The 13,537-nt window shown below is 32.0% G+C and overlaps 2 protein-coding genes across 2 annotated transcripts in view; one reads left to right on the plus strand and one right to left on the minus strand.

Annotated features, from left to right (window-relative positions):
* Positions 1-8,884, plus strand: part of LOC113113870 (complexin-1-like) — a 40,438-nt gene extending 31,554 nt beyond the window's left edge. The window contains exons 3-4 of the mRNA XM_026280394.1: positions 4,393-4,568; positions 8,539-8,884. Coding sequence (XP_026136179.1) covers positions 4,393-4,568; positions 8,539-8,736 — 374 coding nt within the window. The 3' untranslated portion in view covers positions 8,737-8,884. The remainder of the gene's footprint in view (positions 1-4,392; positions 4,569-8,538) is intronic.
* The window catches only part of LOC113113858 (RING finger protein 44), a 1,123,463-nt gene that overhangs the window by 193,968 nt on the left and 915,958 nt on the right, over positions 1-13,537 (minus strand). The gene's annotated exons all lie outside the window — the stretch shown is intronic.

Genomic DNA, 13,537 nt, shown 5'->3' on the forward strand with positions numbered 1-13,537 from the left:
TGTCATTAGTTTTATTGTATTGTCATGATGTGGACTTAAATATTATCACAGAATGCAAATGATTATACAAACTTTATAGTTATTTTTATCCATGTTGTGAATGGGCTATTACTCTGGAGTTTTACCTGTTGAAAATCCTCTTGTACTTAGAAGTCTTTCACATTATACAAAAGTAAAGTACATAAAACGGGTTACACATGCTGATTTAAATGCCAAACTCTCCTAAAAAGATTAAATATTTATAACATAAACACAGAATTGATAAAAATGACTTTGGTTTGACCCATTTAAGTGAGTGCCCTGCAAAATTCAAGCCACACATACCATGTGTTACTCTGTTCTCTCCTACACTGAAATGATACCAATACAGAGCATTCTGAGCAATTCAAAAGAGCAATCTGGAAGCAAAATATACTTTGCAGTGAAGCACTATTTGTACTTTCAAGACATTCACCTACTGCAGCCAAAAATATTCTCTGTGAATACATACCAGCTATTCTCATTTCAAAACTCGCGTTTGCTAAAGCTGTTTCACACAGGGATATACTCTGCACTTGACTGGTAATTCAGGGTGACAGCTCTCTACAGAATCTCTCATTTCAGCAAGTTTTCAGTTATGTCAGCTTATCCTTTCCATGGATGCACTGGTGGGTAGTTTCAGTTCAGTCACCACCGTGTCAGTTTTCATAGGTTGCTCCAACCCTAAAATTAAAACCCCAAATCAACTGTTCTGAAATCAATGGATTTAAAAAAGAGGGAGACAAATGTTTCCCCTCATTTTTCCCGTTTTGCACAAACTCATTCAGTCTTCTCAGAAGTCAATTTGAGAGCAGTAGTAAGCCTAAAGTCCTTATGGGCATGCTTTGTTCAAGTTTATAAAGTTGTACAATTCTGCCTCTTACTAACCTATTGATTGTGCTGAAGCAGAATGGCTGGCTCCAGTGTGATATGAGTGTGGATAATTGTTTCATTTCGTTGGAATTACAGAAAGACTGAAGTGAGTCATACAGAAATGTCAATCAGTTTGTGATAGAAATTTGTGCTCTGACCTCACATCATGCAGCTAAATGTAAAATCAACCAATGTGATTTACAGTACATTTTAATTTCAAAAACAGGATATTCTCAGAACAAAACATAGGGCTGAACTTTGATTTATCCAAAATTAATTGAATCAAAAAGTGGAGCTTACTATAATAGATGGAATCAGATGAAAATGACTTTGCAAGTTGATTGTGGAGTCTTTTGAACGAAAAAACCATTAGAAAAGGTTTAGCATGTGCTATTAGCCTGTTTTGGCCTTGGTAAAAATGAATAAAATATATGAATAAATAAATACAAATAAAAAATTAATTGGTTACCAGCAAGTTCCCTTACTATACAAAGTATAGTTCTTATAATTTACAGAGAAAAACCATAAACTGACATTCCCACAATTTTACATTTGATGGTATTCGGTTTAAATAATTATGTTTCTCAATACTTTTTGTTTTGAATTATGTGCATTTACTTTTTTTATGTTACACCTCTTGCTGTTAAATTAATGCTTACTGCATAACTAATCATGTGTCTCTTTTATTATGTACTGTATTATTATATCAGTACATCATTATATATATAGTTTATTAGTACAAATGTAATGGTATTACATCAGATAGAATATAAAAAATACACCTTATATTGTAAATTGTAAACTGTACAGTATTTTTCCGTACATTTTATGGGTTTATTTTTATTTTTTACATTAAAACATCAAAAACAAATTATGATGAATTGTAGAATATCAATGTTTTTGTGACTTAAATTGTATTACTATCTAGTTATCAGCAACTTTCGCTATGACTCTTGCGTACACTAACCGTAAACTGGGTCTCTCATGAACACCTGACAAAAAGCAGATGACTATGCTCAGCAACCCAGAGTACCAGAGTAAATATAAGCTTGCTCCTCCAAACTCGCAAGTACACATGAAGTTAAGGAACAGCCAGGGTTGATGAAAGAGAAGGCTGAAGTCTTTACACATCTTTGCTGTCAGAGAGACCAAGCACTCATTAAAATCAATTGCTAGAGAGCAGTAAATGCGAGACCATGTGTCACGCAGGTTGAATGCAGACCTCATGGACCAGTGGAATGGCAGTGTGCCGCCCTCAACTGCTGATCGAGGGAGAACAAAACTCCTGGACTGAAAACAGAACCCTTCATGCATTTACATGCCGTTCTGTCTCCCAGCACAAACTGACGTGACATAAATACATATTGCATGAACTTGGATAACTTCTGTTCTGCTATGTCAGCCTACAGTAACTCGTCACGAAGCTGGCAGTGGGACAAAAACTATAGCTTTGAATGTGGCTATTTGTACTATTATTTGAGTATTATTGACAAGATAATAAAAATAATAATAATCGGATAACTAAAGTGTGTTTAAAGCCTTATCCAACTGCATTTTTCTCTATGCTACTTCAATACAATGTTAACTACAGTATATATATATATATATATTAGTACCTTTTCTGTTTCTTCTATGGATTTTTTTTCTTACACTGTAGAGCATGGCATTAGCAATGACACAGTAATGGAATTTCAGTTGCTTCAGATAAATGTAGTGGTAAAACCTGTTTTACAGTCAAACCTCTTACAGTGTCATCAGATCTTATTACATTTGCCAGACACTTTTATCCAGTTTGAATTCGATGAATTCATTTTGGAAGTGATGACTGATGGATGTATTTTTAGTCCAGTGCCTGTATATAAGTATTGATTATGATATAATATAATTAGTATTGACCAAGTTCAGAGGCTATCATATGTGGATCAATTTACTATGTTGTGTATTTTCAAAGTTCCAATATGAAAAATAACTTTCATACTGATTCGATGGATGTATTGAATTTTGAGAAATAAAAAGTATCTTGAATTTATTGCATTTTGGGGGAAAAATATACAATTTTATAATAAATCTTTGAAAATCAAAACCTGGATTTTGATTTTTAATGTTATTATAAACTAAAGATCCTATGTGAAGGTTTGAAACAGAAAATAGTGGTTTTCATCTTGATAAAGAAAACTAAATTTTACTCAAATTAATCAAAATGAATTTATTGTGTTTTGGAACCAAACTCTTCATATATTTACTTTGTATCTTAAGTATCTTGTATCTTGATGTAAGTATAATGTATCTTGACTCTTGACTTAAAATTTTGTATTGGAAAACTAAAAATACAGAGTAAGATTCTTTTTGAAAAAGAGTTTTTTTTTTTTTTTTTTTTTTTTTGCAGTGTATGCCACACTTGATGCCATGAATTGTAGACTTTCTACCCTGAATGAATTACAATTTTATCATGTCACAAATATTATTTAGATCTGAAAGCTCATTGTTACTGAATTGCCATATTTCTGCTTTACTTTTTTATGAATTCATCAAATTAATTAACGATGACAAAAGCAATTCAGTCAAAAAAGACAGTAACATGGATCTTTTTGCACTTGTTTAAATCCTGTTTGTGCACTAATTCTATATATATATTTACATTATACTTTACATTTATTAGTTTTTTTAGGGAAAAAAACATTTGGTAAATGAATATGTACAGAAAGCGGTGCAATGCAAAGTTATTAATTAACACTGAAACATATTACAATTCATGTAAATGCAGATTCGTTTTTCTGAGCTTACAATATCATGATAATGAATGTTCATCTTATGCTAAATCAATGCATTGTTTCCACTATTTGCCCTGATTTAAGGTTTTATTTAGTGTCAGTGTCTGTATTTTAGGACTGTGTTAGCTGGCTGCTCTTGAAGGGATACTGTACGTGTGATTTTAAAAATTAAATTAAAATTAAATTTATGCATTTAGCAGACGCTTTTAACCAAAGCGACTTACAGTGCATTCAGGCTATCAATTTTTACATATCATGTATTTTAAGCAATTGTCTTTTGCTAACTTCTAATTACTCACTTATAACAAAAGTAATTGTGTCGCAATGATAAGGTTTGACCAACCAGTGGAGAGATACACAAGGTCTCACATAGTCACACTGTATATCTGATGACTGATGAATGTGAGTTGCGGACGCAATCAGAACTTATTATCTGCTTTGTCAAATTCCTGTATTCTCCTGGTCCTAATGGAGTCCTTTTGTTATAACAATCTGACCCATTGTCCTTTTCTTGGCGGCTGCCCTACTTGCATGTCTTAACGACAAAGAGAACATCGTCATTGAGAGTATTTATAAAAGAAACTGGATGACAGTGAGAACTAATTATCAGCTTTTCAGTTCACCTTGTATTAGAGGTTATCCTCCAAATGTCTTTGGAAGTCCCTTTTAGTGACCTGAATGCAGTCCGGGATTTTCTGTTCCTTATTCTCTCCTTCTTTTGTTCTCAAAGGGGCGACCAAAGACATGGGGAAAATGCTGGGGGGCGAGGAGGAGAAGGACCCTGATGCCGAGAGAAAGGAGGAAGAAAGACAGGAAGCCCTGAGGCAACAGGAAGAGGAGAGGAAGGCAAAGTATGCAAAAATGGAAGCGGAGAGGGAATCACTTCGACAGGGCATCAGGGATAAGGTAAATGTACAGTGAAATAATTGTCCACTGTTATGAGTTGTCAAAATGTTTATATGATCATAAGGTAATTATCATAAACATTCACTTAAATAACATAAAAAGAAAACTGAAACTTATTTTAATTCAGCTATATAGTGGCCTAGCAGCCTTTCTCATTTTTATTTAGTTTAAGTTACCCAATAACTAAAACTAAAAAGTAGTGGTTGAATGACATTATAGAATTATACATTACATAAGTACATGAAGTGAAAGTTATTTATGGGGGTTTCTTTGTTAGTTTCACTCTTGAGGAGGCTGAATGCTGCTTTGTAGCACTTGAGTGGTACGCTGTGTATGGGGATGGACGGGCCCTGAGGCGCACGCTGTGAACCAGAGGGACTGGAAAAATAACAGTCTAGCTCTGGCAAGCATTCCATTACTATAGAGGCTGTGGAGATTGACTAAGCTTCAGTCCCTGCGCTCATACCACCATATGGCTGCTTTTCTGTGTGACAATGTGAAGAAGAAGAAGAAAAAAAAGAAGAGGTGTCATGGAAGGAAAGACCCAGGGATTATGAAAATAGAAATATTATTCTAATAATAGATGGTTGTATTTTAAATCTTAATTACATTATGTGCATTACAATAAACATTATTACAATATGAAATGCTATATAAGTTGATGTTTATTAATATAGAATATAGATTAATTAATTTCCACTTATAATCAAATAGAAATGTTCATTTATTGGTTATCTGTTTTTAATTATTTTAATAAAATAATCATAATTTTATAAATATAGATGTTATATATGTTTATTTTTGCTATAATTAACATATTTGTTTGTTAATAATTTTTATAACAGTTATTGCCAGTAATTGGCCTAATGTTTTAATGTATTAACATATAATAATAATATTTATTAATAAATAACAGACACATAATATCAGAATCAGAATCAGAATCAGAATGAGCTTTATTGCCAGGTATGTTTACACATACGAGGAATTTGTTTTCGTGACAGAAGCTCCGCAGTACAACAGAATGACAGCAACAGAACATAAAACACATAATAAAAGAATAAAAAATACAAAATACAAAAAAAAAAAAAAAAAAAATACAAATAAGTAGATAATATCTAGTATTTATAACAATGAAAACAAATATATAACTTAAAATATTATATATATATATATATATATATATATATATATGTAATATATGTGGGCATGTTTTTGTGACATATCAGGACACAAGTCTGTATAATGACATGGGTATGACACAGGTATTACAAGGAGAGAGTGACTTATGAGGACATAACCCATGTCCCCATTTTTTCAAAACGCTTATAAATCATACAGAATGAGTTTTTTTGAGAAAGTAAAAATGCACAAAGTTTCCTGTGAGGGTTAGGGTTAGGGGTAGGGTTGGTGAAGGGCGATAGAATATACAGTTTCTACATTATAAAAACCATTACGCCTATGGGATGTTCACAAAAACAAAAGCGTGTGTGTGTGTGTGTGTGTGTGTGTGTTTAATGTTAATGTTTAAAGAAGTCTCTTCTGCTGCACCAAGCCTGCACTTATTTGATCCAAATTACAACAAAAACAATATTATTGTAAAGTATTTTTACAATTATTATTTTTTTGTTATTATTATTATTATTATTAATAATAATACTACTACTACTACTACTAATACTACTACTAATAATAATAATAATAAAATAACAATAAATGTTAGATAGATAGATAGAAAAATTTGTGATTGTTTAAATGGCATCAAGGACATTTGCTTCATCTAATGTATTAAAGTCAGAGCCACAAATTATTATTAATAGACTTGCCACTTAAGAATTTGTCATGATAATTTACCTTGGGCCGCTGAGTCTCAGAGATTGTATGCGTGGCTGCACAAAATGGAGGATGATCTCCTCTTGTGAGCAAACAGAGCCGGAATGAGACAGATACATTTTTATGCAAAGCCATGTTGAGAGGATGGGAGGCCAAAAAGCCTGACTTTTTTTCCACTAAGCCATCACCCCATGGGTCTAATTTACCACAAGGATTAAGGCAACATCTCCACATACTGTACAAAACGTGACTGCAATACTGAGGGTAGTCCTTATGTCTTATCCACGATGACTGAACTTCAGGGTATGCCAAGCACTCTCTTCAAGTAACCCATAAGTATTTCTCAGATTAAGCTGCATTAATAAGATTTCATGCGCACATAAGTGATGAAATTATTGCAAGTAGACGGTTTGAGAAAAGCACAACAAAAAAAAAAACATTGTTTAGAAGGTCAGCTGCTGATTGCATGAGCTAGCTTGTGACCTCAGTAGACAGCGCCAGAAATCATCCATTGTTTAATCAATTTATTGACAAAACGTCACAATTATATATGTCTTATAGCAGCAGAGAGTCCTAAAAGGGATATATGCCTTGCCCTAAACATCAGGCCTCATATAAATCTCCTTCCAACCCATTACTACACATCCGCATTCCTCAGGATATTAGAATGATTTCTGAAAAAGCATGTGACACTAAAGACTGGAGTAATAATGCAGAAAATTCAGCTTTGCCAACACAGGGACAAATTACATTTGAAAATATTTTAAATTGTAATAATAATGCATAACTGTTGTTTTACTGTATTTTTTAAGCAGCTAAATAAAGCCTTCATGAGCAAAAGAAACCGGTTTCAAAAACATAACAAAAATACAAAAAACTTATAAAGCAAAAAAATATATATAAAGCATAAACACAATATAAAATTACTTAACAAATTTGTGGTCTTTCTAATGTAGCCAAAATGATAAAACTGAATAGGCAAGAATTAATGAGCCTCAGAAGTAAAAAAAAAAAAAAAATGGACCATTTGTTATCTAAGCGCTCTAATGAAGTGGATTTCCTTGCCAATATTTGGCTCACCATTTAAAATTAGGACATTAGTTTGTAAATGAGAAAGTGTCTCAGATCTAAATGAAGCTTCTGTGAATTACTCAGTTTACTGTCTGGTCCAAATTATTACACTGACTTGCCATTTGGCAGCACGCCAAAGTTTTATGGACATAGTCAACACCATTCCAATTTAAATGTCTCTAAATTAACATCCAGGTCATGAGGCAATCTAGAAATGAGTGTAGCCAAAAGTCTCCAATGCTCAAACATTTGTATGCTAATTATGAGAAAATAGTCCTGCAAATCATTAATTTAGCAAATTGCCTGTCCTTTCCAGACACCAAAGTGTTCATATATTTTCAGTTTTATGACATTTTGACATCCAGACAATATCAGGGTGGCACACATTGGGTCTACGCTGTAAAAAATAAAATAAAATAATAATAATAATAAAAATTATATAAAAAACATTTTCTGCTAGCAAAATTCACAAACAATTGCAAGGAAACAGCAAGTAATATCATATTAAGCAATGCCATAATAATCTCTTATTTCGACTAAATTATCCTATACCCTAAAATGCAGACAATTTTTATTTTTAAATGTTTTATCTATATATAAAAAAGAAATATATATATATATATATATATATATATATATATATATATATATATATATATATATATTATATATATATATATATATATATATATATATTTATTTATTTATTTATTTATTTATTTATTTATTTATTTGTGTTTGTTTGTTTGTTTGAACAAGTTCACATGCAAGCAGACTTATTAAAATATCATGGATATAGTTTTATAAGTTTTATGAATTATTTCTTATTTTCATAGTTGAAAACAGTCTGTTTTCATTGTAATTTTATTTAAAATGTTAGTCATTTTGCTGTGTTCTTCTTTTATTTATTATTTATTTAGTTAATTTCATTTAACAAAAAAACTATTCTAAGGATTTTGTTTTAGTAAACTGCATGCAAATCTTTGTAGAGTAAAAAAACAACAATGGATATTGGCTCCAAAGGTCACATGTGGAAACACCTAATACACTGTTGTGTATTTTTCAGTATGGTATAAAGAAGAAGGAAGAGAAGGAGGCAGAAGCCCAGGCAGCCATGGAGCAGGCATCAGAAGGCAGTCTGACCCGTCCCAAGAAAGCAATCCCTGCCGGCTGCGGCAATGAAGAAGAGGAGGAGGAAAGCATCGTGGACACCGTCATGAAATTCCTCCCAGGCCCATTTCAAGATATGTTCAATAAAAAGTAACAATGTTCCACAACATGTTGTAATAAAACAGGAATCATTAATGTCATGAAATCCACCTTCTCTTTCCCCTTCCCCTCTCTCGCATATGTTCAAAGATCTCTGGACTCAAAATTTGTGCCACATCATGTCTTTAACAAAAAAAAAAAAATTAAAAATTAAAACAATGAGGAAAATACAATGTGTGCACTAGAAATGTTACATTGCATACATCAGACTCTGTTTAAAGACGAATTAAATGCCCCATGAGTCTGGATCTTAGAGCAAGAATATTCCCTGTGTTCATTAATTCTGTTTGTACATAGCAAATGAAAAAAAAATGTATATGACCACAGATATACACACATACAGTATATATATATATATATATATATATATATATATATATATATATATATATATATATATATATATATATATAACAATGACTATGAGTAAAAGCCATAAATTGATCGTGGAGAGATTTCTCCAATCATATCATATTTTTGATTGTTGCTCTGTTATAGATATTACTGATGAATCCATGTGGTATACTTATAGATAAATACTGTATGGATATTCATTTATTATCCAAACCAGTATACAGTTCCTGCTGCCATCATGAATTGTCATATCATATCTGATTAATAAGACTGAAAACTTTAATATGGAAGGGAATGTACGATATCACATATGATTTGGTTGTTTTGCTGTCTGTTTTCCTCTAAGCATGCTAACAATTTTTCTTTGTTTATCAGTATGCCGTATCCCATTTCATTTTAAATTTTTAGCTGAATTACACTGGTTTTGGGTTTTGTTGTCCGACACACACCAGTGTTAAATAGCTTGTTGTTCACATCTGTGGTTTAGGTAACTAAACTTTAAAACAAGTCCCTCATTACATTGTGCCACACATTCACATTACACTCTAGTAAACTGGATTTGATCTATTAAAAAGGAATCACATGTGTTTGCAAGCCGCCGTGATTGAAACCTTAGCGCTTATCTTAGCGCTCATCTTGAATTGACTTCTTTGTGCTTTTTACAGTACTTCAGAATGTGAGGGGTGACATCGATCACATACAACTACAATTGGATCAATAGGGCTATATAAATACAAATATATATTCTCTTCATCTTCACTACTGTACAGTAGAATCTAGTTCTTTGTGTCTACATTTATTTACGTTAGCTCTCACAACGTGGTTGTGAGCACATATTACGTAAACAGACAGTGACAATGGTGCAATATTTGTTTCTGAATGAAGATGTCCTGTGTCCGTTGGTTGTATATGGGAGTCTGATCCCAGATCAGCAATAACAGACAATCTTCATGGCTATTTATTCAGCTTATTTGCTAGAGAATGTTTGTGTGCAAATGCCGTGTCGTCTTCCTAGTATCAGTCAAACGAGCTTAGCAAATAACTCTAAAGAAGAAAGTTGTGAGATTCCTATTTTTAGGGTCTCTAAACGAAGCCTGGCTCTTATTTTATGAGCTACGAAAGAATCTGGCTTGTGTTTTTATGCTCGCTTGTTGCTTGTTTATGTATGACGTTATTTCTCATTGCTGTAACTGCACTGAAAAGAGGGAAAACAGCGGGACTGAATTACTCAATAATGAGAAAATCAGATTTGAAAGACTTGGAGTCAGATTGTATTATCCATCCTCTCTTATTTTTATTAAGAAAAAATAAGCTACAGTATGCCGTGGTTTGATAGAGCATACTTGTATTCTCATTATATTATGTCCGCAATTATTGTAAATAACGCGTTCAGGAAAACCTGTTAGTTGCAGATCATTGTGTATGTCTAAACACAGGCAAATTTTCAGATTCAGAAAAATACTAGGATTCAGGCAGCCATTCCGTTGTTTTGAACATTCCGAATATTCCAGACATTCCATCCGATCCACATTGGCTTGTGTGCATATTAATAAAAAAAATATATTCAGTGTCTCTATAAAGCATATAAGCCATGGCTTTAAAAGTAAAACTTAGTTTAGTTAATAAAACAGTGTTGATTTATAGCACACGTTCACAGTGATGTCATAGCGTTCTGTCCTGCCATAACACAAGAACATGGAGTTGATTAAATATATATATATATATATATATATATATATATATATATATATATATATATATATATATATATATATTAATGCTTATGATATGAATGTGCTTGCTGATTAGGACAGTGTCCTTCAACAGCTAAACAAACTAGCCAGTTGCTAAGATGCTAAATTTCATATTAGTGGTGAATCATCCTGAATATTGTCTGATTTTACTGCCATTGTGTTTAAGGCCTTTACTCACCAGAAGTGACGATTAGCTGTAATACTTTCCGAGATATGAGATTCAGCTAAAAACATTCAATTGTTAGTGAAATACATGCCAACTTCAACGCAAATGACTTAAGATCTCAAGTTTCCGCCACTCAGTGTACTTTACAATCAACAGAGGCCATATCTGAGCACAAATTCTGCCATTTTGGTGATTTTTCTACATGACTATCAACTGCCCTTGATTCTGCCGCTCTCATAGTGTGATCTGTGTGACGTGATGAGTTTCCATCAGCTGCACTGATGAATAAATACTGCCCGAAACCCATAACCCATCCTATCATCACCTGTTTTATTAACCAAAGAGTGTTCCTGTTTGTGAGAATGTCTACCATTATTTCTTATTTTAATATTGTTCTTTTACATTATTGTTTAAGGTAGTGTGATATGCGATTACTGTACCATCTCAGCTCTCTTGGCTTTGGGTTTTGTGATTGTCCATAACAGATTCCTAAAAATGAACAAAGAAATTATCACACAATTAAATTTAAAATCTGAAAACAATCAACTACAAAATGTTCACCCATTCCCTCAAAATATTTTGTATTCAGTAAAGGAAAAAAATATTGCATAGTCATCATCTCGTTCTCTAAATGTAAATCATACATTCATTCACTCGAAGTCATTCCGTGTCTCTCAGATGCTAATGAATATACTGCCTAACACAGTTACATTATGAAATATTCCATTGTTGTTAACTGAATGTACGTGTCTACTGTTCTACTGCATCGTCCTGCGCAGTTTCCTCTATGTTAAAAACGATAAATTATCTCGGTGTGATTTTCCGTCTATAATCTGTTAAAGTTCCTGTCTCTTGATGGTTGTATTTAGGAAGAATTATGTTTCTTATTTGGTGCATTTTTTGAGTCATTGTAGATTCTTCTCCCTCTATCTTTGTTGATGAATTGTATGCATGCATCTGATGTGCACTGTAGGTGAGGTTGTAAATGATATTTCTGTGTGTCCTCTGTGTTTTCTGAGCGCTCCACCTGTAGGCCTCACTGCATGCCCGTTATAGACAGATTTTAGACTGTAACATTCCTGCCAAATGGAATCACCAACACACAAATAATAAAGTGATTTCATATAATTGTTTTGTGTTCCTGCTTTCTGGTGGGCTGCTTACTGAGGTTGAAAGAAAACAGAAACAGAAATGGTAATATGTGCAAGACAAAAAGATATCTTACAAATATGATTCTTATAGATTACAGTGTATTCTGCAAAAGTCTTTTTAATGAGTATGTTGTCTTATTTTTCAGTTAATATATCTAGTATCTTTAAAAGCAACTCTTGATACTAAGACTTGTTTCAGAGTATATATCATTAATATGACTGATTTTCATTTTTTTAGATTTTAGATTTTTTTTTTCACCTGTTTTAGTATAAACTATTTTAAAACATCTACCAGTGCAAAAAGACTAAATATATTTGTATTTGAGACACAATCTATGAAAACCAGGCTTAAGATCTTATGCTGTCTTGCTTCTCAAGCAATTATATCTTGGCTTATCTTTTATATGTTTACTGGAAAACATTGAATTCTTTATATATAAAAACCTTAATCAGTTATTTTTTTTTTTAATAAACAGTATCTTAATTATATATATATATATATATATATATATATATATATATATATATATATATATATATATATATATAATAACTGATTATGGTTTTTTTGGCATGTGACAATTTGTTTTATTTATTTATTTTTTTTATTTTATTGACAGTTCATACAGATTTTCTGACATATTTAAAATCAGTTTTTAAAAAATAATTAAACGGCTTTAAACAGAATAATCTGTTTCATTTATATGATTATTGGAACCTCTTTTCCAAAATATAAAACAGAAAAATCTCACTGAATCAATCAATCAATCAATCAATCAATCAATCAATCTCATTAATTAATTAATAACATTAGGGCTGCTGAATGAATCAATTAATATACTTAATTTTAGTTCATAATAATCAGTTATTTCAAGCATATTTACGTGCAGGAATGAGTCTGAAATTGTCCTGTTTTTAAAACAACTTACATCAGCAGCACATATCCTGGAAAAAAACCTTGAACAGCACCTAAAAAAGTCACTGTAGGCACTCAAAAAACAAAACAAAAAAAAAAACAAAAAAAAAGAAGAAGAAGAAAGTAATTCACTTTGGGTGTTCTGATAAAGAGCCAGCTGGCTTGAAAGGTCACCATTGTGGGAATGTCTTAATAAATTAGGGAAATATTTTTTGCAGTTGTAGTGTGCTGACTTGTGCCATGATTTAATTTATATCCTTACTAAAAGTCAAAGAATGCATGCAACCATAGTGACAGTAAAGTAAACATTTAAGGATGATGACTTCCATCAGAACGAGATGTCACAATTATTATTTTATGAAAGATTCACGCTAAATTGCAATGTGCAAATATTAATCTTAACCCACCTTTTTGAACTCCACTGTGCATTAGTGTTTTGACTCTAGTGGAAAGAC

The sequence above is a fragment of the Carassius auratus genome, chromosome 14, assembly GCF_003368295.1.
Source record: "Carassius auratus strain Wakin chromosome 14, ASM336829v1, whole genome shotgun sequence".
Lineage (NCBI taxonomy): Eukaryota > Metazoa > Chordata > Actinopteri > Cypriniformes > Cyprinidae > Carassius > Carassius auratus.